Here is a 27882-nt window from a genome sequence, read left to right as displayed (position 1 = left end):
CTTTGAACTTCAGCTGGCACAGACCTGCTGCTTCAGCCTAGGTGTGGCACGAACATGCTGTAATGCACGTTTGCGCCTCCTCTGGAGTCAGCTTGGCCAGTGCAGAGGCCTTCACCAGCCCACAGACATTGGATCAGTGGCTGGAGGTGATAAGTTTTCACTAGCCCAGGCAGGCCAGTGTACGGGGTGAGAGAAAGTGGCAGTAGGGAATTCTGGGGGTGGAAAGGGGTGTTTTGGGGCAGGGGGCAACCTGGGGGTGGATTGGGCCCAGGAAGGGAGTGGGATAGGCTACACCAGCACAGGCCATATCCCAACCTCTGCTACCAGCCTGATCAGACATACACAAGCTGCTTGGATTTGCACCAGCAATTCGCTGGCGCAGAGTCGAGTAGCCCCATAGTGCAGGTTATGCTTTGTATAGCCAATTGTTCACTCGTCTTCTTTAAACCCAAGCATTTTAAAATCCTTTCTAAAAAGTGCAGAACGGCCAGTATGGGTCCTGCTCACGTCTCTCCCTTCCGCCCCTCAACCCACTTTATTCTTCCTATTGGGGCTCTGTGACTGGAAGTAAACTCTTTGGGGGAGGAAAATGGTTAGAAATTTTAAAAGAGCAATTTTAGGAAGAAAAGCAGTTGAATCTAGCTTCTCCTTTCTGTCTGCCTATGCTTTGCTTGAAATTCTCTGCGTGCCCCCCCCACCTCCTTCTCTGTAGGTATTCATTACTACCTGGGTTGGCTTGTGCCATGTCATATCTAGTTTCGGCTTCAGTTTCTGACTGTTGGTGCTATGCCACACACTCTTCTGCTCACCACTGCAGCTGCAAAGTCTGTTTCTGAGCCCCCATCCCCAGGGACTGGTGTTGATTCATTTACAAGGCAAGTAAGAATAGGCAGTACCCGCTTTGGCTGGGTCATTGTAAGACCTACTCTTCTTGTAGCATCCCATTCGATCTCCTCTCTCCAAGGTTGGAGGGGTGCTGCAGAAGCAACAGCAAAGTCCTCTGTATTAGGTAATCTGCTTTCAAGCTCAGGCATCGGGGCAAGGAGATGATCCTTACTGCCAACCTCGCCACATCCTTCATGTATCGATTCGTTTCTGGAAAGCATGTTGCATGTGCATGCATGCGTTCCTGAAATACCTGCCAGCATTTCACAGATGAAAACAGGGACATACACCCCAGATCTCATTTGAAGGATTGCTGCCCTCCTCCCACTATTATATACTTACTGAAGGTCCTTCTCTGTTTGCTATCTTCTTTGTTCATATATCGCCCACAGCAGCTTGTCTTGCACTGTTTTAAAACTCAGGGGGGTCCGCTGAAATGAGTGAGGCTCAAGTTAGGGCCCAATCCTATCCAATTTTCTAGTGCTGGTGCAGCTGTGTCAATGGGGTGTGTGCGGCATCCTTTGGTAAGGAGGCAGTCAAGGAGGCCTCCTCAAGGTAAGGGAACATTTGTTCTCTTACCTCAGGGATGCATTGTGCCTGCAGTGGTGCTGGAAAGTTGGATAGGATTGGGCCCTTAGTTTCATTTATTTCAATGGTGCATAACTATGAGAACTAATTGTCTTTCTTCAGTCTGGAAAAAAGGCTGGGGGGGGCATGATTGAGACATACAAAATTATGCAGGGGTGGGGGATATTCTTTCCCCTCTCATACAACACCAGAACCAGGGGGCATCCATTAAGATTGAGTGTTGGGAGAGTTAAGACAGACAAAATATTTCTATACCCAGTGTGTAATTAGTCTGTGGAACTCCTTGCCACAGAATGTGGTGATGGCATCTGGCCGGGATCCCTTTAAAAAGGGGGTTGGACAAATTTCTTGAGGAAAAGTCCATCACAGGTTACAAGCCATGATGGGTATGTGCAACCTCCTGATTTTAGAAGTAAGGCTGCCTCAGAATGCCAGATGCAAGGGAGGGCACCAGGATGCAGGTTGTGTCTTGCTGTCTTGTGTGCTCCCTGAGGCATCTGGTGGGCCAGTGTGAGATACAGGAAGCTGGACTAGATGGGTCTTTGGTCTGATCCAGTGGGGCTGTTCTTGTGTTCTTAACTGTGGATCTAAAGCACTAGGAAAACAGTACAGAATTGTCCTACAACCATATTTATTTATGTGTTGTTTGCTCTGTTTCTCTCCCACTCTACCCCATGTTCTCAGAATGACCTACAGCAGCTCTCTTCCCTACACTTTAATAGCTGCTTTCAAGAATTCACAACGTTCTGCAGTGTGGTCCTAAACATGGTTACGTGGAAGGTAACCCCACTGCATGAGATGGAACTTGCTCTCTAGCAAGTGTGTTTGGGATAGCAGCCTCAGTAGGCAGGGAGGAGTGTTCTGGGGAATGTGGGCATCCTCAAAGGGCAATGGTGAAGCTCCACAGACCACTCTGGCTACCATCTCTCCAGGATTGGCCTGGAGTCTTTAGCAATCATTACACAGGCCTATACACATTTTGTTGTCGTAAGTCTACAGACTTCCTCGTGAGGAAGCTGCTTGAATCAGCATGTAAGATGGCTATGCCGTACCCCCGAAACTAGAGCCAATCAGGCAAAACTGATGCCATTTTTTGGATTCAGAACTCCCAAAATATCCTAAATTTGTTCATACATCCTTGGCAACAAAAAAAGAGTGTTTTTGTTTTTGTAGGCCTGTGTTATCAACCTCCAGGAGACTATTGACAGCAATTTTAACAGGGTCCTCTTGGCTAACTGAAATCAGCTGGGGCAACCACCTTACCATCTCTTCCCAAGGGGTGCTTCAAGGCCTGAATGCCCTGAAGGGACAGATGGGCAGAAGTGGGGGAGACTTGATCTGGTGCCCCCAGCTTCTGAAGAGACCACCAACGGGACTGACAGAGAGCTCTGCTGCTTTATTATTTTGCAACGTACTAGCAGCATAGCTAGAGGGGGGTCAAAACGTTAAGTATTGATGGCGCCGTGATGCGCTATGTAAGTGGCCCCTCCCCCTAACCTTCCAAGCCATTTGGGGCAGGCGGTGACTCTACATTGCTTTTCCCTTCTGGTATGACTCCAGCAGAAAGGGGGAAGGGCTGCTTAAATGGCGCACTGCAGCGCTGTCAATACTTAGCGTTTTGACCCCCTCTAGCTACACCGCTGCAACGTACTTTGTAAGCCGCCTTGGGTGCCCTTTGGGGAGAAAGGCGGAATACAAATCTGATCAATCAATAATACTTCTGCTTGTTTGCTTGCTTGTCTGAGCACTTCAAACTGCCTTTTCAGAAAGCTTGAGATGCAGTTACAGTAAATAAACAAATGACCGCATAAGTTTTGCCCGCTTGCCAGGTGCTTGGATGCCACAGGTTCCATTTTCAATCACTTTGCGCTCACAGAGTCTAACGCAGCCTTGGCCTCCTCTCGCCACCCTTCCTTCCTTCCCCTGAGGCAGCTGCTCCGCCCTCAGGGGACTACGCTGGTAAGTTCACGCTCCAGAGCCCCCTTTTCTGAGAAAAGCAGCTACTGGTTTACTGACGGCCCCTTTTGGGCTGCCCAGGCCTCACTCTGCCCAGCTTCCCAGGGTCTGGTGTACAGCAGGGCTGGCTGGAGGGAGGCAATGGCACCCGCTCTGCATTACCTGTTTGTATTGTGGCTGGATTGGGGAGTAGCCACCGGAGCGTGGGGAGAGCCAATGCAAGTTGTCCAGGCCACAGGTAGGTCCCAAAGGTGGGGGAGGATAGAAACTGGCAGGGAGGTGGGTTGAATGAGGACAGATTTCAAATGTGTGGGTTGGAGATGGGGTGAGGGAAGCCAATTATGGTAGCAGTAAAGTGGCAGTGGTGGAAAGGAATGCCTCTGAACATGTGCAAAGTACCTGTTTCTCACCACAGCCCAGCCTCATGGGCATCTGAGATTAAAAGGCAGGCAAGCTTCTATGCTGGAAGGCATCATTTTCTGAAAGGTTTGAGGATGCTGTTCAAGTCAGATCAGTGGTGAGGGGCTACAATATTAGTTGTGTGGAGAGAAAAAGTCCTTGCAGTAGGCTGATGGCTGCCAGCAGTAGAGAATGGGTGGGTGAGCTCATGCATTAGTTTGGGGAGTGTCTCTGCCTTTTTTTATGGCTTGGCACTCAAGTACCAGCAGAACCATCTTCTGAAAGTACTGCCCACCTGGTACTAAGATTGTATTTAGAGGCTCTTTCTTAGATTCACTGACTTCAGAAGTGAGGTGGGTAATGGCCGGAGGACCTTTAATTGGTGGCACCTTGGAATGCTTTCCCCAGAGAGGTCCATCTGCCGCCTTTGTACTGATTTACCTTTTTAGTTGTCTGGGCTTTTGAATGAATGTATGAATGAATGTTGAGACAGGTTGTCTTCCTTACTACTTTTATACTGTTTGATCTATTTAAATTACTGCTTTGTTTGGCTTTTTAGACTGCTGTTTAAATCACTTCTTTTTTTTAATGCTTATGCTGTTTTAAGAACTTCTGGCTGCCATCAGTTTTTAGATGGCAACGGTCTTTAAAAGAAAAAGGTTGTTTTTTTAGAACTGTGATTGTTCATTGTGGTCTGAAGTAGGCTATGCATCTATGAAACAAATCCATAAACTACTTCATATTTTCCTATTTCCCCCAATCCCAGAGTCACAAAGAGTTTTCCTGTCCTGCAGTTTGGAGGACATGCTGGCTTCAGGCAGTCTGGAGCTGACTTGGTTTGGTCCTTCTGAGGAGGAGCTGCTGTCTGTTCATGTGACGTCCCACCACTCCAGCGTCAGTTTGGGTAACGCATGGAGCCTCCAGATCCACAACATCACCAGAGAGGATGATGTTTGGTTTACCTGCAGCTGGAACGGCATCTCTGGAAAGAACCACACATTCAGGAACAGGACTGGTAAGGACGTACTAGGCTGTGATTGGCATCTTAAAGAATACAGTGGGGAAAAGTTTTAGTAAAACTGGAGGGATACTGGAGGATACATTCACCTATATGTTGTCCTCAGTACTGTATTGTGCTGGGAGCATGGTAATTGCTGAAGAGCATCACACACATCCACTCAGCCCAGATTCATAACCAAGGTCCTTGGAATCTTAGAGGTATAAATAAAAGTTATTATAGTCTTTATATCTCTATGATAGAATGGAAAGCAAACAAAATATGTGCTTAAAAAGTACATATGAATTAGAGGACCAAATGGATCTAAACACACCTTAATCTAAAATTGCATTCATATAAGCCTACAAGTAAACAAACAAAATGTGTGATTACTTTTTGAAAAAGCAAATAGTTACAAAATCACTTGTTTTGGTGACTCTAAATGATTTAGTAAAAATATTAATTTTATGTTTTATTTTTACTCTAACATGGAGGGCCCTTAGGATCAGGACCCAAATGGGAGCCATTGGCCCAACTGACTTAAAGCCAATTTAAGGCCCTGTTGGGAACTTGGTAAGAGGTTGGGTCAGTTTAGAGGGGAAAGGATAGCATAAATGTGTGAAGGAGAAAAATGGGGAGGATGAGGACAGATTGTCTGGGCTCAGAGAAGAGAAGATGGCTTAGTAGTCAACCTTGTCTGTTTCCTTCAGGTGATTATGACAACTCTGAGAACACCCAAGAGGAAGTGAAAGGCAACCTTTCAAGCGGTAACAGCTCCTTTCCTTTATGGCTAGCACATGAGACCACATCAAATTTAGTTTCACTGGGAAATGGTCACAACCCAGCCATTCAAGCACCTTCATGAGGATAGCTAAATTGTGCTGGCTTTGTGTGTGTGTGTGGGGCGGAGGGGGGGATTTCTGGGCTTGCAGTTGTAGAGGATTTTTCATCCAGAGGCTCTTTATTCAGGAAGTGAAGGGGGACTTTGACGGAATGACTCCTGCATTTTGAAAGCGCGGGGATAAGGACAGGAGCATAAATGAGTACAAACCAGAGGATTAGAGTGTGACAGGGCGAAGGGTGGCAAATGGGAGGCAATGGTACAGAAGAATATGGGGGTTAGTGATTGGCTACAGCCTCGTTCTGAGAGAGGGACAAGGATGAGCTAAGGGAGTGGGCTGATTTGGATGTCACTAAGATTTGAGTTGAGGCATGGAAGAAAGCTGGAATCGATGCTGATTAGGATTAGGATTATGCCAATCCTAAAAGAATCACAATGGCAACCCATTTGTTTCAGGGTGCGGTTCAAGGTGTTTTAAACTTTAAAGCCATAAACAGTTTGGGGTAGGGGTACCTGAAGGACCATATGAGCCTGCCTGTCATAAGAACATAAGAACAGCCCCACTGGATCAGGCCATAGGCCCATCTAGTCCAGCTTCCTGTATCTCACAGCGGCCCACCAAATGCCCCAGGGAGCACACCAGATAACAAGAGACCTCATCCTGGTGCCCTCCCTTGCATCTGGCATTCTGACATAGCCCATTTCTAAAATCAGGAGGTTGCACAAACACATCATGGCTTGTACCCCGTAATGGATTTTTCCTCCAGAAACTTGTCCAATCCCCTTTTAAAGGCGTCTAGGCTAGACGCCAGCACCACATCCTGCGGCAAGGAGTTCCGCAGACCGACCACACGCTGAGTAAAGAAATATTTCCTTTTGTCTGTCCTAACCCGCCCAACACTCAATTTTAGTGGATGTCCCCTGGTTCTGGTATTATGTGGTTGAGCAGTGAGGGTTGAGCAGGTATTACAGGGTATTACAGGCTGTTACTTAAAGGCAGCCTCAGAAACCCTCCTTCAGGTGTCTTCCACCTTCTGAGATAAAGTGGATGGAGACCAGAGACAGGATCTTTTTGGTGGTAGTACCTAGTGGTGGCCTTCAAAGGCATGAAGCATCTGATGTCAACAATGCTAACATTCAGGTGCCAGGTAAAGTTCATTCTCTTCTCACAAGCAAAGATGGCCAAAGGCTTCCCAGCCACCAAGGCAGCATGCAAATGCCACCCCCTTACCCTTTAATGTGCCAGTCTCTGCTCTTCTGACACTCCTCTCCTCCACAGTCCTTCTTCTGCTGCCTGAGGCGACCATTTCAGCCAGCCTCATGGATGGGCCGACCCCACTTATGGGCTTTTACTGATATTTGATAACTTTGTTTTTAGAAAGGGGATTTTATTGTATGCAGTTGCTGCCTTGGTTTTACTGATGCTATTAATGTTTAATTAATTTTTGTATACAAGAATAAAGGTAAAGGTAGTTCCCTGTGCAAGCACTGAGGCATTACTGACCCATGGGGTGATGTCACATCGTAACATTTACTAGGCAGACTGTGTTGTATGGGGTGGTTTGCCATTTCCTTCCCCAGTCATCTACACTTCACCCCCAGGCAGCTAGGTACTCATTTTACTGACCTCAGAAGGGTGGAAAGGTGAGCTAGCTACCCAAAACTTCTGCCAGGCTCAAACTCTTGTGGGGAGAGCCTTTTGATTTCATTACTGCAGCCTTATCACTCTGCGCCACATGAGGCTTTATATATAAGAATACACATCCTTAAATACGTTAAATAAATAGCTATTGTGTGGCTCCCTCCTACTGTTTCACACGCCAATCGGGGCCGATTATAGTTGTGCAGGGATTAAAGGCTTTTTCAAGATTGAGAGGAAGTATTCAGGTTGGCAAATGGGTCCTTCATAAGAGAAGTTTAAAAACTTGGTTTCAAAATTCAATAATTGACAAATGCTATATTTGTGCCAAAATGTGCTTTGCTCAGCTTGTTCCTCCCCCATTTCCCTCCTCCCCATCTCTTACCTCTGCAGGACACAAGGAGTTCCTTCACTCAGAATGGCATCCAGAATCTTTCCCCTGTGACGTCTCCATATCCAACAACTGGACGAGTGGGTCCTTACTCTGGTTCCACAATGATTTATGGAGCCAGAAGACAGTGCTGAATGTAACCATGTGGCGCTCCAGCTCTTATTGGCCATGGATGAGGCACAATGACATCTCTTTGCTGTTGCCTTCAGTAAGCCCCAGAGATTCTGGAAACTATACCTGTGAGGTAGTGAACCAGACCCCAAGTCGCTACTACTGGCTGGAGGTGACAGCTAAATCAGGTGTGACTCAGAGTAAGGAGAAGGGAGGGGAGGTTAGGGGTGGTTAGACAGAAGCTGAAGTTGAATACATCTGACATGCAGCCCTATTTTCAACATTCAAAGTTAAAAATTTCTGATCTGAAACATTTCCAAATGCTGATCTCTTTTAAAATTGAAGTTGATTGTTTAAAAAATAAACAAATATCACAATGAAATACTGTATGAATTTCTCCATAGGAAAAGATCTAATCCTATCCACAGATTTGTATGTAATTTGCAATTTGCACAAAGAGCAACAGGGAGTTTTAACCCTAATTTTCAGACTTGGGGACTAGAAACTTGCTTCTAAAAAATGAAACCGGAAATGTTCAGGATACTCCCAATTTCTGCGCTTGACAGAACTGCAAAATAATAGTGTGATAATTGTGTATATAAATACAGAACTCTTTCCCTTCCCTGTCCCGCTTCCCTTGAAGCTTCTTGGCTGAACTTTGGAGACTGGCATTGGATAATCTGGGCTGTGGCCTTGGGATACATGGTTGTCTGCTTTGGCTTCCTGTTCTGTTTCCTGCGGATCCAGCGTAGTGAGTAAATGTACATCTATAACATCATAGAAATGCATGGCAAAGTCTTTGTGTAACTCATCCTCATAGCTTAAACATAGTTCTTCCAGCACAAACCATTACTATTTATATCCTGCCCTCTAGACTGAAATCTGACCTAACATAATTTTGTAATCCTCAGCAAACACAACCATTCCTTTTGTCCTCCTTTGCACCCCTCTCTTTGCTGTGAAATCTAAATAATGAAGACCTAGAGACCAGGAATCAGACTGGCTGATTACTTCAAGTAAATATGTAAAATCTACCCCCCCCCCACCACCACCACTGCCTTTTTGGCCTTGCTACCCCTAGGCTGCAACCTCTTATCTTCCAACTCTCCTTTGCCTGTCCAGTCTCCTCTTGCCAACAACACACAGCCCCCTCACCTTCCAGACCCTATGTCGTTTTCAACAGTGAGAAAGGAACTTGCACAGTTAACAATGCTGACAGTGTCCCCTGACAAGAGGGAATGTTTATGAATGTTCATTATGAACACAGCAGGTCAACCAGTGGCAGCTTAAGGAAGGACCTCCCAGTAGTGGTATATCTAGAGGGGGTGTGAAGCACTAAGTTTTGCAGGGAGCCTCAGCATGGTGTGCAAGTGGCCCCCAAAGGGGAGGGGAGGAGCCACTTGCATGAAGCGCTGTGACTCCCTGCAAAACTTAGTGCTTCGCACCCCCTCTAACTACACCACTGCCTCCCAGATGATAACTCAGGGTTTTAGTATTTTTGCGTAATTAATATAGGGCGCAATCCTAACCCCTTATGTCAGTGTTTTTTAGCACTGGCATAAGGGCAATGCAGCTCTGAAGGGAACAAACATTCCCTTACTTTGAAGAGGCCTCCATGAGTGCCACCCAACTGCAAGATGCAGCACATGTCCCATTGGCACCACTATGCCAGAAGCACTAACATAAGGAGTTAGGATTGTGCCCATAGACTGATAAATAGCCTGTAGGGGAAAGGATTATTTTTGTCAGGTTCTCCTTATCTACCCCTTTTGTTCCAGGTATTCGTACACACAGGCAGCAGAAGAAGCTGAGAGTAGCTGCAAGGAGGCAAGTATTGGGGTTGGAAAGAGTGTGGCAGAACAATTTCTTCACACAGCACATAATTCATCTTTGAAACTCCTTGCCACAGGATGTTGTGATGGCACCTGGCCTAGATGCCTTCAAAAGGGGATTGGGAAGAATAATGGAGGAAAAGTTCATCACAGGTTACAAGCCATGATGACTATATGCAACTATATGAGTTTTAGAGGTAGCCTACCTCTGAATGCCAGATGCAAGGGAGTGGCAACAGGATTGGGTATCATGATGTCTTGGGTGCTCCCTGAGGGACCTGGTGGGCTGCTGTGAAATACAGGAAGCTGGATTGGAGGGCTCCTTGGCCTGGCCCAGCAAGGGTCTTCTTATGTTCCTAGTGATATATGTGGGCACTCTGCAGAGGGCAATTTGGGAGAGTGGCCTCCTGGAGAATAGGGAGGGCTAGAGAACAGGGAATCTCTGGATGACCTCTGTGGAATGAGACTGGGGTGGAGGACTTGAGTGTGCAAGGAATAGGCAGTCATTTGTGGTCTGGGAACTGGAGTGGAAGGTAGGGACACCAACACTCTGTCCTTGGGTAAAACTCTTGAACCCCCCCCCCCAATAAAAAAAATTCATCCTTTGAATTGGCCATATGTCAGTAACCTGTGTATACCATAAGAAAGATTTTTATTCTGAGTCATGCCCTTCCCCATCAGGCAAACAAAGATCCTTCTTCCATGTTTAACCATCTTTGCTTTTAGATGTTATTTTGGGCTCTTCAGGCAACTGCCAGGCTTCCCCATGTTCCCTGGAGATCGCAACTGTTGCTAAAGGGCAAGTTGACAGCCCTCAATATTCTTCCCAACTGAGTCCAAAATGTAGGGAAACTGTGATTATGGCTAGTTTGTTAATTAAAACCCATTTCTGCCCAGCCCACAGGAGTACACATTTGATTCCTGTTGCATATATGCAACGTTGGGTAGAAATTGTTTAAAAGATTTGCAGGCAGTCAGGGCATTTGCACATCAAAATCAAAACAAAATTGGCCAATTTAAAACCAAAATATAAAACAAATAGCAACCACTGTACTTAACAACCAAATACATCTGCAACAGCTTCCCAGGAACACTACTCCAGAATGAAGGCCAGGACCGAGAGAGTTTTCAGATTCCCAGGAAATGGTGATGGAGGAGACCAGATGGACCTCATGGGGGAGGGAGTTCCATAGTTCTTGGTGTGATCACAGAACTGTATAGCTTAACTATTTTTGGCCCAATAAAGGCCTTCAAGACAGCCCAAGTCAAACCCATGCCTTGTTGTCATTAATGTTTTACGATTCTTGGGTTTCCAGAAGATTCTTCCAGGCCCAGCGGAACAGGGCACATGTCTCCAATGGGGCTCTGGTGCTCTCCGCTCTTGAAGATGGTAAGTTAATGATCTGGTACTGCTCCTCCATCCAAAGAATCAACCCCTCTCCTCCCCCCCCCCCCCCAGTTTTGTCTCCTGGCAGGCATCCAGCCTATAATGGTCTTCCGAGAGAAGACACTAAGAGTGTTGCTGCTTTCCTCGACTTTCTTGCTTGATTCTTTGCTTTGCTGCTGTTAGAAATTTGACTGACCCCGTGAAGATTGTCCTGACAGAGCTTGCTTCCCCCTTCCCCCAGGCGCAGAGCCAGTGGATGCCTTTTCATATGAGAACGTGATGCCAACTGTGGGTTCAGTAGCTGGGCAGCAGTTACTTCAGAAAGGAAATATCCTGCCCAATGCCACCAAGATGGGCGGTAAGTTCTGAGCAAGGAATGGAAAGAACCAGAGCTTGTTTATATGCCACCTTCAGTAGGGGAACAGCATAATGGAGAGTGATCATTGCACAAAGATCAGAGCTTAGGGTTATGACAATTCTGAGAAACGTCAGGGATAGAAAGGCAGTGGGCGAGTGTGCTATTTTGAGAAGTGTTTTGAGGATACTGTTTGTAGAATTCAATGGGCAAAATGAGGATCAAGCAGGACTGGCCTACTCATAAGGCCAACTGAAGCAGTCACCTCTGGCGAGGTGGGGGGGCTCATCTCTGTCTGTCTACTTGCCTCAATTGCTCCTTCTTTTCTTTCCACTCTCTGGATTGGAAAACAAAGAGAACAGAGAGAAACGGGAAATGTAGAGGAATAAAATGTGGAGGGGTGTTAAGCTAGAACAGGGGTCTCCAAATTATGGCCTGGGGGTCACGTCTGGCCTGCCACAAGAATTTATCTGGCCTACAGCAACTCGCCTTTTTTTTTTTCTTTTGGTCAGAACATCGGATAATATTTGACATTTTTACTCGTTTCACAGTTTAAGCACTGCATTTTTTTTTTTTTGGTAATTGTCACATTTCTCTTTCATTATGTATCATATCATGGTGTTTACAAAAATGATCCAAGTGAAACTTATTCATTCATTTAAATTTCTTTCATTCGTTTATAAAACTGTGTTGTTGTTTTTGGTTCGTGAAAGTGTAAAATATACAATGTGGCTCTTGTACTGAAACGTTTGGAGATCCCTGCGCTAGGACATTGGAGAATAGGGGGAGCATCATCGGATAAGGGGACATCATTTGGCATGCCGATTTAAGCATCAGGAGGTCTTGAGCCAGCCCCAGGACCAGGTGAAATATGAGAGTGGTAGGCCTGTGTTTTAAAATCTGATTTAAAGCACAAAGGGATGAGCTGAACTCTTCTCCTGATTTTAAACACACGCACAGAGAGAGAGAGAGAGAGAGAGAGAGAGAGAGAGAGAGAGAGTCCATCTTCCCAGGGCTTTTTCCCCTCAGTGGGGCTCCAATACTGGAATTGGGTCCAGATGAGAGGAAAGTGGTTGTGAGAATGGATTACACAGGTTCATGTTTAATTGGGGGGGGGGGAGGCATGTGGAGGAAAGTTTCAGCACTCCTTGTGGTCCCTTTTTTAAATTTTGAATATTCTCATGCATACCTCATGTGATGGGCAAACTGTATTTAAAGATGCAGGCCTAATTTCACATGAAATTAGACACTGAAGTTTCAGGATGTGAGGTCTGTATTGCAAAGTGAGGTGGTGGATTTGGGAACAAGCCTTCCTGAAATTTTACAGGGGCTATACAGGTGCCGTAATTCATTTGTGAGACATGTTGCCAATGTTTTTGAGTGTTCCCTTATGAGTTTCCCGCTAACATGAGGGGAAAGCAGGGTGAAATTTCATTTCCTGCATGTGTGAAAAAGAAACAGCCACTAAAACGAGCACACGCTTGCGGTTTGCCTGTACAATGAGATTTTCTCAAGTTGTGGCAGGATGCAGAAACAGTTTAGCAAAGTAAACGTATAACACTGTTCAAGGAGGAAGGAAAAAGCCAACCTCCATTTCATGGTAAAATGAACACTAAGGTGCCCATTCTCACCACGGGCTTGCACAAAGTAGAGAATGGAGACTTTGTATATAACACAAGTACACCAAGGGCCAGTTTGACACAAGCACCAGCTCTTGGCAATGCTGAGCCAAGTCACTGGGATCAGTGCATGTAGCACATGGTGAGCCCCACATACTGCACCACTGATGTGCAAAGCCCCTATCTACACAACTGCTCATTTATTTATTTATTTTTATTTTTTCACATTTTTATACCGCTCTTCCTCCACAGAGCTCAGGGTGGTGTACACAGCGCTCCCCTCCTTTTGTCCTCACAACAATCCTGTGAGGTAGGTGAGGCTGAGAAAAAGTGACTGGCCCAAGGTTACCCAGGAAGCTTCATGGCTGAGGGGGGATTTGAACCTGGATCTGGTACAGCAGCTCTTTGAGGTCCTTCCACCCCACCTCTGCAGCCCCTATCTGGTGCTGTGTTGTCAACTTTCATATTTACAGTACAGTTCAGCCAACCTACCACAAACTTTGCTGCAGGGGAAGGAACTTTGGTCCAGTTCACACAAACAGGACATGATACAGTCAAACTACTCCTGGGCTGTTCCACTTCAGGCTACAGGTGGGGAGAACCCAGTAGTTGCATGCCAGCCCGTACAATGCGTGGCTTGATAAATTTGTCTTGGATCTAGAAGCCAGCCCTCCAAATGAAGGAGCCAGACACGTTCAGGACCTTTTCCAGCGTTCAAGTTCTTAGGTTTTAACAATGGCCCCAAATAATCTCATGTGCCACCAATGAATGGCATGAATTTGGTTTTACATATAAACAAGCATAGAGAAGAACTTACTGGAGATTTATGTCTAACAAAATAACAGACTTTGATGGGAAATGACAAATGTGCTGTACAATGTCTTCCATTGTTGCTTTGCATATTTTTTTTCTCCCAGCTGTGGCTACATGCTTCCTTTTTGTGGTATTGACTAATAAAAATTAATACCTCAACACACATGCTATAATGCCCATGAAATTATAAAACACTAGTCACTGGTCCACTGTCTACACATTTACCCGCATTGTCTAATAAGCACACTGGCTCCTGTTCCTTACTTTGTGCTCCTTACTTTGTGCAAATGAAACACTCACCAGCAATACACCATGATACACACAACTGCACATGTCACTAATCAAAGAATTTGGCACCCAGTGCCATGCCAGAGATAAGCAGTGGCGTGATGCTGCTGTTCACACTTTTGTTGCCACGAGAATGCAAAAAGTGAATAATTATTGTTGAAATACTTGGCACCGCTATGAAATTTCTAGGTGCCACAGCAATCTGGCACCCAGAATTTGTCAATACATGACATTATATTGACAAATATAATATATAACATTACATAGTGGGAAGAAGGTTGTCCTACAACTATTCTCTTATCGTCTATGTAGAGGGAGTTTTTTTATATAAAAGAACATTCAACCCTGTGATCCTCCCACTTGCAATTTGAAGTGGTATATTCCACAAATACTTTTACCACCTTCCAGCTATTTGTATAGGACTCTGTCAAATATTTATGGATCCAACCAAAGGAGTATTGAGATAGCAAGGACAGCTCTGTTAGTTCAGTGAGTTTTACTGTCACAACTTACATATATTTTTCTACTTTTGTCTTCCTTCCCTAACCATCAGATGAAGACGAGGAAGAGTATGAGCTCCCTGACAGTGAGACAGAGATCAAAGATGGTAAATATGGGAGGAAGGACTGGGAATAAAATTGTAGGATGGATTTGAGGGAAAACAAGCTCACAGACCTGTGAAAATTCATAGCAGCCTGAGGGCCCAATCCTATCCAAATTTCCAGCACTGTTGCAGCCGCACTGCAGCCCCGAGGTAAGGGAATAAATGTAACCTTACCTTGAGGAGGCCTTCCCACCACTGGATACAGTACATGCCCCATTGGCACAGCTGCAGGGGCACTGGAAAATTGGGTAGGATTGGGCCCTCAGCCATGTGTGTGATGTGACCACCAATGTGACCCACTGAGAGTTTGACAAAGCCCTTGTTGATATAGGGCCCAATCCTAACTAATTTTCCAGTGCTGGTGCAGTTGTGCCAGTAGGGTGTGCGTTGCATTCTGTGGTGGAGGGATAGTCACTGGGGCCTTCTCAAGGTATGGGAACATGTACTCCTTTACCATGGGGCTGCATTGTGGCTCCACTGGAGCTGGAAAGTTGGATAGGACTGGGCCCTTAACCAGTTGGGCTGAATAAACAGGGTAGGGGTTACCACAATATCTGGCAGATACTCTGCTTTAAAGGGATGGGAGAAAGGTCAAGAGGATGGATAGCTGGAGACCCCACACCCTTCCGTAGCTTCCAAGGCTGGCAGCCAGCAAACACAGAGTGTGCATCCTGGAATCCTTTGCTCTGTCTCAGAGAACAGCAGGTTGTGCATCTGAGTTTGTGCTGGGTGCCATCTTCTTACCCTCTTCTTTTTCATGACCCACAGCTGGCCCCTTATATGCAAACAATAAACAACAGGGCAATAAGAATTTGATTCAAGATCCACTTGCTGAAGGTAACATCTGAGTGTGATTGGAGTGTAATCAATTGAAACAACAGGTTTCATTGTAAAAAAAAATATGAAGAAAAAATAAGAACAGCTGTGTAGAAATCACATTATCTTCTAGTAAGATTACACTTTCTAAAGGTATCACCCAGGCCACCACAGCTAATGACCAGTGTGAAAGTCAGTTCTCACTGACTTGATAGTGAACCCTCAAATGCTGTACTGAGCTGAGCAGCTTGGTACCATAGGAGAGTATGACACATATCCGTGCCGAAAAGAAGGGGAAGAGCCACAGACCTGTGAACGAGAAGGATTTGGGGGATTTTGACCAGATGTGGGATAGGTTGGTTCAGTGGGAAAAGGATGGCATCAAAGTGGGTTGTGGAAATGGGGTCCAAGAAAGAATGAGAAAAAATCCAGGCTTAAGCAGAATCCTATATATACTTTCCCGGGAATAAGCCTGATTGAACACAGTGAGAGTTAATTATGAGTAAACATGCATAGGTTTGTGATGCTAGTCATTCTCTCTTTTCTCTTTCAGATGATGACAATTATGAAAACACTCAGGAAGAAGTGAAATGGAGAGACAGGAATTTGTGTGGTAAATCTTCCTAAACTTACTATCAGTCGACAAGATTGTGTACAGCTGATTTCTCACGTCATTAAGCAACGAGAGTGGTCTACAGACCATCCAGAAGGTCTATAAACCATGATATTGACAAATCAGACCATGATCTGTCTACCCCAAGGTTTCGCAACCTTTTTTTGCTCATGTCCCCCGTCTGAGCCTCTTTTACCTCTGTGGCCCCCCTCATAGCTACTGTTAGTTGGGAAAAAAGGCACTTTACCAACTTTATTCTAATAACTGGTACTTTATTTCTAAGTTATAAAGAAAATTCTTAAAGACACAAAATAGATAGTAGCAGCATAAGGCCTGCTAACAAAAAAATATTCTGATAATTGGCAGTTTATTCAGTGTGATCCTTGTGACAAATTTGTTATATGCCTGGCAGTTAAGTTTGGGTGCCCCCCTAATGTTCAATTGTTTCCACCATGGCAGTCGTCCCCACTCCTGCGCTCCGGGGCAAAGGTCCCCAATGGCGCCTCCCCATGGGATGTCACCACCCCCATGTGCAAATCTGTCCCCCACTTACCTGGAGCGCATGGTGCCTTGCGCGACTCCAGGACGCATCGGGGAAGCCTGCAGATGGTTCCCTGACTCTTTAAACTGTGCTTCCAGAAAACTGAAAGCACAGTTTCCAGCCCCGTCAGGAGGCTCCCCAGGGGTCCTAAAGGAGCATGAGGCTCCGCGCCTGGGGCATTTGCTCCATAGAGTGAATGGGAGGTCTGCCACTTTGTTTCCATGTGCCTCCTTGAAGTTTGACATGGTCCCCTAGGGGAACCACATGGTCTGCACTGAGAACCATTGGTCTAGACCAGGGGTGCCCAAACCCTGGCCCGGGGGCCACTTGCGGCCCTCGAGGTCTCTTAATGTGCCCCTCAGGGAGCCCCCAGTCTCCAATGAGCCTCTGACCCTCCGGAGATTTGTTGAAGCCCGCACTGGCTCAATGCAACTTCTCTCAGTGTGACGGCGACTGTTTGACCTCTCATGTGAGCTGTGGGATGAGGGCTCCCTCCACTGCTTGCTCTTTCACATCTGTGATGCAGCAGCGGCAGCAAAGGAAAGGCCAGCCTTGCTTTGTGCAAGGCCTTTTATAGGCATTGAGCTATTGCAAGACCTTCATTCGTTCATATAAGTTCATCTTTAATATATTCATTTATGTAAACTTATGTAAATTTATTCAAATTTTAAATGTAAATTAATTCTTTTTTTCCCCCGGCCCCCGACACCAGGGGTGTCCAAACATTTTGGCAGGATTGGGCCACATCATCTCTCTGACACTGTGTCAGGGGCCAGGGAAAAAAGAATTAATTTACATTTAAAATTTGAATAAATTTACATAAATGTATTAGGGATGGAACTTATAAGAATGAATGAAGGTCTTGCAGTAGTTCAAGGCATATAAAAGGCTTTGCACAAAGCAAGGCCAGCATTTCCTTCACTGACACTGCTGCATCACAGACGTGAAACAGCAAGTAGTGAAGGGAACCCTCATCTCACAGCTCAGGCGAGAGGTCGAACAGTCATCCTCATGCTGAGAGCAGTTGCTTCGGGCCAGCACAGGCTCCAGCAAGTCTCTGAAGAACCAGAGGCTCATTGGAGACTGGGGGCTCCCCAAGGGCCTGATTAGGAGACCCTGAGAACCGCAAGTGGCCCCCGGGCCGGGGTTTGAGCACTCCTGGTCTAAACTACCCATTAATGCAGCTATTTTTAACCACTGTGCCATGGCACATTGGTGTGCTACAGATGGTCCATAGGTATGCCATGGGAGTTTGGGGGAGGGTCATTTATTAGTAGGGCCATGACAGGAAGTCAGTCCCTAACCTCACCCATGGGGGGAAGTGAGTCCCCAAGCAAGTTATCAATTGTCAAAAACCTGATGATGCGCTGTGACATCATTAGCGCCTTGTCAGCGTGCCGTGAGATGAAAACAGCTGAAAAATCGCTGCACTAATGGAACTGGCACCAGCTGTCTGAGGTCTCAGGAAGGGTATGACCCAGTTTTGCTGCCAGAGAACCTTTTTTATCTGGAGATATCAGTGATGGAATCAAACTTTCTGCCCAAAGAGTTTGTACTCTAGACCTGAGCTATGGCCCGTTGCCTTTCTTACTTGTTAAACTTCATGGACCAACAGTTGCTGTTCTTCCTTCCAACAGATAGATCCCTTTATGAAAACAGAAAGGAAGAGATGAAGTCTGGTTCTTGCACTTGGGACTCAGGTATTGATGGGGGCTATATCAATAAGGAAGGGGGAACCAAACAGGTTCCATGGCAGAATTGCCCACAGTGTCTTACCATCTTCTTTCTTTTGACCACAGCTGGCCCCTTGTATGCAAACAATACCCAAAAGGGCAACAAGAATCTGATCCAAGAGTCACTTGCCGAAGGTAACATCTGGGTGTGGTTGGGGCAGCCCATTGAAGCAACGGGTTTCAAATTAGGAAGGAAAAATAAGAGCAGCTGTGTGGAGATCACAGCATCTTAGAAAATAAAATATATGCGAACAACACATTGTTGGCAGGATTCTGTGCAGCGGGCGAGAAGAGGGATCTAGATGCCTGGGACAGAGCTGCTAATGTGTGTAACTGGGCCGCCAAATGGGGAAGAAAGCATTATCCTGGTGATATTTCACCCAGCAATTCAATATTAGTGCCCATTGCATTGCCCCTGGCTACCTTCATGTCTCCATCCCTTCTTAGAGTCGCCTGCAGGGGCAGCAAATTGTAATGGGAACCCCATCTACTTTTCCCCTTCCAGGCTAGGGCATCTGTTGTCCTAGACAACAATTTTCTGAGGATGCTGAAGACACGATCAAGAGCAACAACTCCTTCAGAACTGTAGAAATATCACCCATATTTCTTCAGTCTCGTTAAGGGTGGCAGTGGCATCACTAGGATTCGCGTCACCCAGTGCAGGAGGCCTGCGCGTCACCCCATGTAGTGGGCGGAGCAACGCCCCAGATGGTGGGCATGGTGATGTACCATCACCCCGCCATCACTGTTTTTTTGGCTGTACCTTTTGATAGAACACATATATTTCAATGTGGTTTGTTTCATTCCATTCTGCATGAAATTACGCATTGATTGATATAAGAACTTAAGAACAGCCCCACTGGATCAGGCCATAGGCCCATCTAGTCCAGCTTCCTGTATCTCACAGCGGCCCACCAAATGCCCCAGGGAGCACACCAGATAACAAGAGACCTCATCCTGGTGCTCTCCCCTACATCTGGCATTCTGACTTAACCCATTCCTAAAATCAGGAGGTTGCGCATACACATCATGGCTTGTACCCCATAATGGATTTTTCCTCCAGAAACTCGTCCAATCCCCTTTTAAAGGCGTCTAGGCTAGACGCCAGCACCACATCCTGTGGCAAGGAGTTCCACAGACCGACCACACGCTGAGTAAAGAAATATTTTCTTTTGTCTGTCCTAACCCGCCCAACACTCAATTTTAGTGGATGTCCCCTGGTTCTGGTATTATGTGAGAGTGTAAAGAGCATCTCCCTATCCACTCTGTCCATCCCCTGCATAATTTTGTATGTCTCAATCATGTCCCCCCTCAAGCGTCTCTTTTCTAGGCTGAAGAGGCCCAAACGCCGTAGCCTTTCCTCATAAGGAAGGTGCCCCAGCCCCGTAATCATCTTAGTCGCTCTCTTTTGCACCTTTTCCATTTCCACTATGTCTTTTTTGAGATGCGGCGACCAGAACTGGACACAATACTCCAGGTGTGGCCTTACCATAGATTTGTACAACGGCATTATAATACTAACCGTTTTGTTCTCAATACCCTTCCTAATGATCCCAAGCATAGAATTGGCCTTCTTCACTGCCGCCGCACATTGGGTCGACACTTTCATCGACCTGTCCACCACCACCCCAAGATCTCTCTCCTGATCTGTCACAGACAGCTCAGAACCCATCAGCCTATATCGAAAGTTTTGATTTTTTGCCCCAATGTGCATGACTTTACACTTACTGACATTGAAGCGCATCTGCCATTTTGCTGCCCATTCTGCCAGTCTGGAGAGATCCTTCTGGAGCTCCTCACAATCACTTCTGGTCTTTACCACTCGGAAAAGTTTGGTGTCATCTGCAAACTTAGCCACTTCACTGCTCAACCCTGTCTCCAGGTCATTTATGAAGAGGTTGAAAAGCACCGGTCCCAGGACAGATCCTTGGGGCACACCGCTTTTCACCTCTCTCCATTGTGAAAATTGCCCATTGACACCCACTCTCTGCTTCCTGGCCTCCAACCAGTTCTCAATCCACGAGAGGACCTGACCTCTATTTCCCTGACTGTGGAGTTTTTTCAGTAGCCTTTGGTGAGGGACCGTGTCAAACGCCTTCTGAAAGTCCAGATATATAATGTCCACGGGTTCTCCCGCATCCACATGCCTGTTGACCTTTTCAAAGAATTCTATAAGGTTTGTGAGGCAAGACTTACCCTTACAGAAGCCATGCTGACTCTCCCTCAGCAAGGCCTGTTCGTCTATGTGTTTTGAGATCCTATCTTTGATGAGGCATTCCACCATCTTACCCGGTATAGATGTTAGGCTGACCGGCCTATAGTTTCCCGGGTCCCCCCTCTTTCCCTTTTTAAAAATAGGCGTGACATTTGCTATCCTCCAATCTTCTGGCACTGTGGCCGTTTTGAGGGACAAGTTGCATACCTTAGTCAAGAGATCTGCAACTTCATTCTTCAATTCCTTAATAACCCTTGGGTGTATGCCATCAGGGCCCGGTGACTTATTGATCTTTAATTTATCAATGAGGTCTGAAACATCTTCTCTTTTAACCTCTATCTGACTTAACTCCTCGGTCAGGAGGGGCCGTTCGGGCAGATATATAACGTGATGGTATTATTCCTCCAAATTCTGATTTTAGTGATTTTGAAAACTTGTAGAGTCTCTCTCTCTCTCTCTCTCACACACACACACACACACACACACCCCGTGTCAACTTACTAACACCTTATTGCAGCAGTTCTCAAACTTTTAGCACCGGGACCCACTTTTTAGAATAACAATCTGTCCAGGACCCATTGGAAGTGATGTCATGACCAGAAATGACATCATCAAGCAAATTAAAATAAATAATTATTAAAATAAAATAAATGAAATAATTAAATAAGGGGGAGCCAGCCCTGTTCCACCACATGAATTTTCTCTGTAGTCTGCCTGCAGTAACCCCCCACCCAAAAGAATCAGTGAGATATACAGCCCTCCCCAGTGCCCAGTTTAAAGTTCTTCTATTTCAAGCATATTAATACAAAGACCCACCTGGCTTTGCAAGTGCAAAAGAGAAAACATTCCCCTTACCAGTTCAAGCCTTTTTTTTTTGTCCTTTTTAGAGGGGGGGGGGGGAGGCTGCCTTCTGGAGCATTTGTTGTGCTCCAGTTCCATTCGACTAGGACCATTCTGATGTCCTTACATTCCCCTTTGCCTGGCCTGACCACCAGCCAAGGCACGTTTGCCTACTTGCGAGTAAACGCAACTGTGAGGCTGCTTCACTTTCCACAGGGCTCAATAGACTCACAGCTGGGAGGGAGAAACCTCCTTCTCGGTTTTTTGGGGGCTGCATTCATTGGATAGGGACCATTCTGTTGTCATTGGATTCCTGCCCTTTCCGATGGACTATGGCAAGTACACCTACTCACGAGTAAACGCGCGATACAGCTCACTTTCATTTTCCATAGGGCTCCATGCATTTTTTCTTTCCAGTTTTTTAGCCCTAACTTTTGAAGGAAAGGAACTATTTTGCTCTGGTTTTTTGCATGGTATTCCACTGGACATTCTGTATCCAACAGTGTATGGCATAATGGGGTAGCTCCTAAAGCTGTGATTTTAGCGCATCATCCCCCAGGGCGCATCACCCCCCCATCATCCGGTGCGGCCCGCACCCCCCGCACCCCCCTAGCGACGCCACTGAAGGGTGGTCATGTTTTCCTGTGTTTTCCAACAGATGCTGCGAACTATGAGAATGTAGAAGAGGCAGTCTGTGTGAGCCCTGGTGCTGCACGACTTATAGCAGGTACTGGAGTGGTTCAGATCCCTAAGTTCTCCAAGTATCATGTGTAATATCACTCCAACTGTTTTCACAGGGCAAAAGTCTTCTTGATTCCTCGCGACCACGGTATTATATTGCATGTTTATTTCTCAAAGGAGCTTAGGGCAGCATACATGGTTCCCCCCTTTATCCTCAGAACAATCCTTTGAAATGGGAAAGCCTGAGCCAAACTTGAACCCAGCTTTCCTTAGTCTTGCTGAGACAGGGCAGCCACCGCACCTCATTGACAAGAGAAAAGGGATAGCTGCTTTGCAGTGGGAACTGTTTTGCCATGCCAGTAAAGGTATGTTGTAATTACACTATACACTGAATGAATAGCCTTCTCCTCCAGAGGACCGTAGGAACTGTAGTTGTGTCAGAGAAAGAGAGGCAGGAAATGGGGGAAGATTCATAGCACCTTCACCAAACTACAGCTCCCAGGATTTGGAGGTGGACAGAAGCACGACAGTTGAACTGATATGAAACTGGCATGAGTTTGTAGCATAGATATGCCTTTTGGAGGATGGGAGGCCAGTAGGGACGAGGACGGTGGTTTATGCGTCCGTTGAAGAATTACACAAAAACTGCAACGTTGTGCAATATTGCACTGCCACATCTAATAAAATGAGAATTCAGCTTTTCAACTGTGTAGGAAAAAAATAACGTTTCAGTTCAGCAGATCAAGCCCAAGGGAGGTGGTGATTCTCCTCAAATTGCCATTACTCAGCTCTTTGCAAAGCCCAGATCCTCATTCTGGGTGAAATCAACAAACTCTGTTAGAAGCAAGCTTTAAAAAAAAATAAAAAATAGAAAATAGAAAAAAATAAAAGCTAAACACTAATGTATTTCACTGAAATAGCAAAAGATCTTCAGATATCCACACTGAGCATTTTTAACCCCAAGTTCCCCACAACTGACATAGCCACACACCCTGTTAACAGGGTTAACAGCCCTTCTTGCTTTTAAGCTACAGGCCTTCTTTTAACTTGCCTTGTTCAGATAGCCTTTCATTGTGTCTTTAGCTCTGGCCAATAAGCAGTATGCTAAACATGTTTACTCAGAAGTAAAGTCTGAAATCAATGGGACTTAATCGAAAGTACATGGGCAAAAGACTGCAGCCTATATTCTAGTTCTACATAAGATAACATGGTGTAATTCAGATGGAAAATGAGAAAACAGCTGACCACTGCTAGTAGTCCCAGTATAGTATTTCCTCAACCACCTTCAGAGAACATTTTCCGAATTCTTGGGAATTGTTGTCCCTCAAACTGACCATTGCAATTGCAAACAGAGACTTATCAATGCAGAACAGATGGGCATGATGCCCTCCTGAGATAAGGAGATAATGTTCCTGTGGATGCAACCTTAAACCAGCATTGTTCTTCTGTGTCAGTGTTGATTTCTGCCCACAGGTTTGCAGCTGGCTCTGAGCTCCAACCTGGACAGGCAGGATGGGGGCAGTGAAGCCTCTACAGGTGAGCAAAAAAGATAGTTGCTTCTGTAAATGTCACTGTTGATCTGGTCTTCTTCTAAGGCTAGACCAGATCAAAGCATATGTGGAGTTGCTACGTTTTTCTTTTACAATACCCTCCCTCCTCTGTCTCATCCCCCTTCCGCTTCTTTCCTCCCTTTTGTTTTCCCCATTTCCACCATACTTCTGCCTGAGATTCCCAGACGGGAACAAGAAGCTGTTCCGCAGCTGTCACAAGGCGACCATCTGATGTACCTCATTTTAGCGGCACATCTATTGCAGAAGTGCACTAGCCCCCATTCAGCACATATATCATTGTCTTTCAAGTTCAGAGAGAACTGTTCTATTTCAGAACTGAAACCAGCACTGATTGGCCTGCTCTTGTGACAATCAGGAAGCCACTTCCCCAACTGTTAAAGCCAATTTCAGCATTTTAAAAATAGTTAAAGAAAGCAAACATTCAAGTGGATAAACATGTAAGGTGCTTGGAGAAACAAGAACCAAAACAAAGTGGACAATTGGAAGCATTTTTGATTCAGGGTGTTGTATGGGATATTGGTTAAGAAGCAAAGCCCCAGGGGAAGGGGTAAGCAGAGCTCTCCCTGCAGATGAATAATCTGCAACTACTCCTCTTTGAAGGTACATTTGTCTGCTAGTTCCAAGTGTCCATAAGTAACATCTAGCCTAAAAGGTTACATAGTTAAACTTTTTGCAGATAGTGCTACTTTAGGCTGCTGATAGGAACATAATTAAATGTCATTGTCCCCCTCCCCATTAAACCTAATCATCACTGTACATAGAAAACTAGCCTGTCAGGGAGAAGGTTAGGCTAGCACCCTTCTCCTTCACATCATTTCCAGGAACTTTTCTCTGTGTGGGTTGGCCAGACCAGCCGATCAGAAGCTGATGGTGCTGGTAACTAAAAGCAGTGCCGACCACGCTGATGTGCCCTCGAGGGAAGGAAGGAATTACCTAGATTCAGTACATGTGTCCTTGGCTACCCGTGGTAAAATCCACCTTGAACCTATGAGCCATGCTTTCTTGTGCTCCATCATTCTTATTCCCAGAGAAATACATCCCAAAGCATGCAGCCTCAAGCTGATTGGGCAGGCAGTATTGCCAGATTTGTCTTTGGCTTGTGAATTGGGCATTGCACTGTTCTGGGCCTTTGGAGAACTTTCAAAAAGCTCTATGTCAAGTTGGGTATGATATACTGAAAAACTCCAATTAAAGCTACGTCAGAGGCTGAGACCCACCCTGTTCCATAGAGCATTTAGCACCACTGTTATTCCAGCCCTATCTGAGATGCTTTTGGTCTCCCATCAGGCTCCCAGTCCTATGAAGAGATGAATGGGAACTTGTCTCCCATTACAAGCAAGACTCTCCACCTTCATCCCAACACAAGCAATGAGGAGGGTGAGTGCCAAGTCTTCTGAGTTTCCTAAGAAAAGGAAACTTTGGGTGTTTCCAGACAGGTGAATTTATTCAAATCTGTGATGATGAAGCTAATACCAAAGTTTTCCAACTGTGTGTTTTCATATTGTTCAAGTTTGCAACCATAATAGCTACAAACAAATGAGGGCTTACTTCTCCAAACCTACAGGGCCCACAGCAAAAAGAGAGATGTGTTTAATACGTCACTTGGTTAGGGTAGCCAACACTTTTCAACATGACACTTTTTCTTTTCGTAGCTACATGACAGGTAGAAATCCAGCTTGCATATCAGGGAAAGTTGGACCACTTGGATAGCTGCCTGGAAGGAAAAAAATAAAGTTGGCAGCTGGTTAATATTTCTATCAATTTCCTGTCCAAGAGCCCTATTTCAAGAATTGGGAATGGTGGTTTGGGTCATTACTGACCAGGTTACCCTTCACAGATGCTGATTCCTATGAAAATATGGAAAGCCCCAACAGCTTCAATTCACGGAAGGAAGGCAACTTGGATCCATGTGGGGAAGGTAAGTCCATGGGGCTGGGCTGGGAGCAGGGGGTTGGGAATATAGGGAGTGGGCCAGGGTGGCTGGAAATTGCATAAGGTGGTGCCCATGTTCTTCCACTCTTTGCCCAGATCTAGAGAGTTGGTGTTTCTCCCTTGATAGAGAGATTTCTGGGATTTCGATCTCTTGAGTCAATGCTAAGCAGACACAGACTCCTTTAAAAGCATATAGAAAATTTATTTACATGCTATTTACAAATTAGAAATAGATTAGGATGGATACAGGTTAAAAGTTACCCCATGGTGGATCATTGATTTCTCCGAGAACCACACCCAAAACTAGTTTAGTATTGAAGTCTTACTAACTCTAGTGTCCTGCTTTTGGAACTTGGAAGGGTACAGTCTTGGTACTTGGGAGATTAACCATGAAAGAGAACCTGTCATGATGACAGAAACTATAGCAAGAAAGAGAGTTGCTATATCAATGGTGTAGCTTAAGGGATACAAAGCAACTTTTAGGAAGCCTCCTTGTAACATGCAAAGCTGCTATTGATAGCAGTAACTAAGATATGTTTAAATAAAAAAAGAGCAAGAGCGAGAGAGATTCTAAAGTTGCAGAATTCTGTGACCCCGATTCAAGCTTCCATTTACAATACTGTATGTGGGCAGTTCTGGTCATATTTAGATTAGGAACTCAGATATTTGAGCTCTCTCCTTTTTGTTACCTGTATCGTTTTCTCATTTCCTTCTACAGGTGCTGCTTTTGTTTCCATACGGCAAAATCTCCCCATCGCTTTGGGACTTGATCTCAGAGGGGGGCAGTTGTGCTCAGACTAGAATGGGATGGGGGCAGGCTTGGGAGCCTGACCTTCTCAAATTCCTTTCTTCTCTCAAGCTAAGATGATGTCATCCAGAACTTGGGACCACACACCCTCTCATCTGAAGTCTCCACACACCTGGATCCTGTTGGAGGAGAGAAATGGCAGTGTGTTTCTATCATGCTAAAGGGACTGAGAGATGGGACTGGGTACCACCTCCAGCAGTGGAAGGAGTATGAACTCCTAAGAGAGACAGGAGGGACTGGGCTGGGAAGAAACAATATGTTTTTGAGAGAGGTATTCAAGTACATTTCTTTTGTCCTACTAGCTCCTCTGGTCAAACAGGGATTTGAATAATACAGAACATGGCGATGGACATGTTTTTATAAGTGCATAATTTGCATAGCTCACAGTGAATTTGCATTCAGGCCATTTGCTGCCAAGCGCACCACAGTTCAGAAGTTAACTGGTTCTTCCTGTTTCCAGTAGAAGCTAGCTGTGCAGTCTGCTGACTAGCCGAACTTCTCAAACTCTTGGAGCCACACATTCAGCAACACAGTCATAGCCTGGAGCAGGGTTTGACGTTTTAAATAAACACAGGATTGGATTTCATTTTGTAAATGCTGAATAAACATTTAATCAGCATCAGATGTGTTGGCACCTAAAAAATCTGCACAAAGGATGGAGGATAAGGGGCAGACAAAAATGAAACTGGTGCTGCATTTAGAGCCAAGTATAAATGTCACTAGAGCAACAAACAAGACAGGTAAGCACAACCTTTTGTGCATTGGACAGAAAACTGCATTGACTCCTGCAGAAAGGGACATCTGCATGAACTCTGCCAGAAATGAAGGTGGGATGACCACCCACGCGAAGCCTACAGCTCTGTTGAAAAACCAATTGCTTGTCTCCAGCCTTGGAGACACCATGAAGCCCACCACTGTAGTTTCATATAGGGAAGGGTTATCAAGAGACATGGTTCCAGACAATAGGAATTTTTCCTGTCTTGTTGCTGTTTGGTTTGGCAGCTCCCACCTCTTGTAAAATTAAAAAAAAATATTCTGCATTTAGCTTCAGTATCTTGGACCATCTGTTGCTTCCTAAAGCTTTATCTCCTAGTACAAAAAGAGCCAGCTCTAGGTTTTGGTGGTTATTGGGCAAGAGGCTCTTGGCGAGGCCCCAGACCCTATTTTGCCATGAGACATGCTCCCCAATGCCCTTGAGAATGTGTGAAGCACCCTGTTTTGTTTCTGTGTAAACCGCTGAGATTAGGGCAAAGACTTTCCAGAGAAAGGCTGTTACTTTCAGGCAGCAGTTCATATCATGCTGTTGAATGCCAAAGCAGCTGAGCAGAAAAAATATGTGCATTTCAGAAAAAGGAAGCAAAAAGACAAAATGGGAGGACTGCGGGCTACATGTGCTGACTACCCCCAAGCTATGGAAGCTACTGGCC

The 27882-nt window shown here is 45.5% G+C and overlaps 1 protein-coding gene across 1 annotated transcript; it reads left to right on the top strand.

Moving 5' to 3' along the window:
• Positions 1–2939: 2939 nt before the first annotated feature.
• CD19 (CD19 molecule) lies at positions 2940–25710 on the top strand. The gene is made up of 16 exons (XM_066630335.1): positions 2940–2948; positions 3402–3432; positions 4595–4843; positions 5536–5592; positions 7699–7995; positions 8451–8558; positions 9586–9634; positions 10956–11029; positions 11268–11384; positions 14655–14708; positions 16075–16134; positions 18475–18543; positions 22122–22190; positions 23618–23680; positions 25003–25092; positions 25553–25710. Exons 1-16 carry the CDS (start codon positions 2940–2942, stop codon positions 25708–25710), a joined length of 1554 nt encoding a protein of 517 aa, XP_066486432.1.
• Positions 25711–27882: the final 2172 nt, after the last annotated feature.

Source organism: Tiliqua scincoides, chromosome 5 (genome assembly GCF_035046505.1).
Source record: "Tiliqua scincoides isolate rTilSci1 chromosome 5, rTilSci1.hap2, whole genome shotgun sequence".
Taxonomy (NCBI): Eukaryota; Metazoa; Chordata; class Lepidosauria; order Squamata; family Scincidae; genus Tiliqua; species Tiliqua scincoides.
This window is presented reverse-complemented; position numbering and strand designations above follow the sequence as displayed.

Coding starts and splice junctions, on each gene's coding strand:
- CD19 (XM_066630335.1), top strand. Junction 3,433..4,594: donor GCCCTCAGGGGACTACGCTG/GTAAGTTCACGC, acceptor CCCCAATCCCAG/AGTCACAAAGAGTTTTCCTG. Junction 5,593..7,698: donor GAAAGGCAACCTTTCAAGCG/GTAACAGCTCCT, acceptor TTACCTCTGCAG/GACACAAGGAGTTCCTTCAC.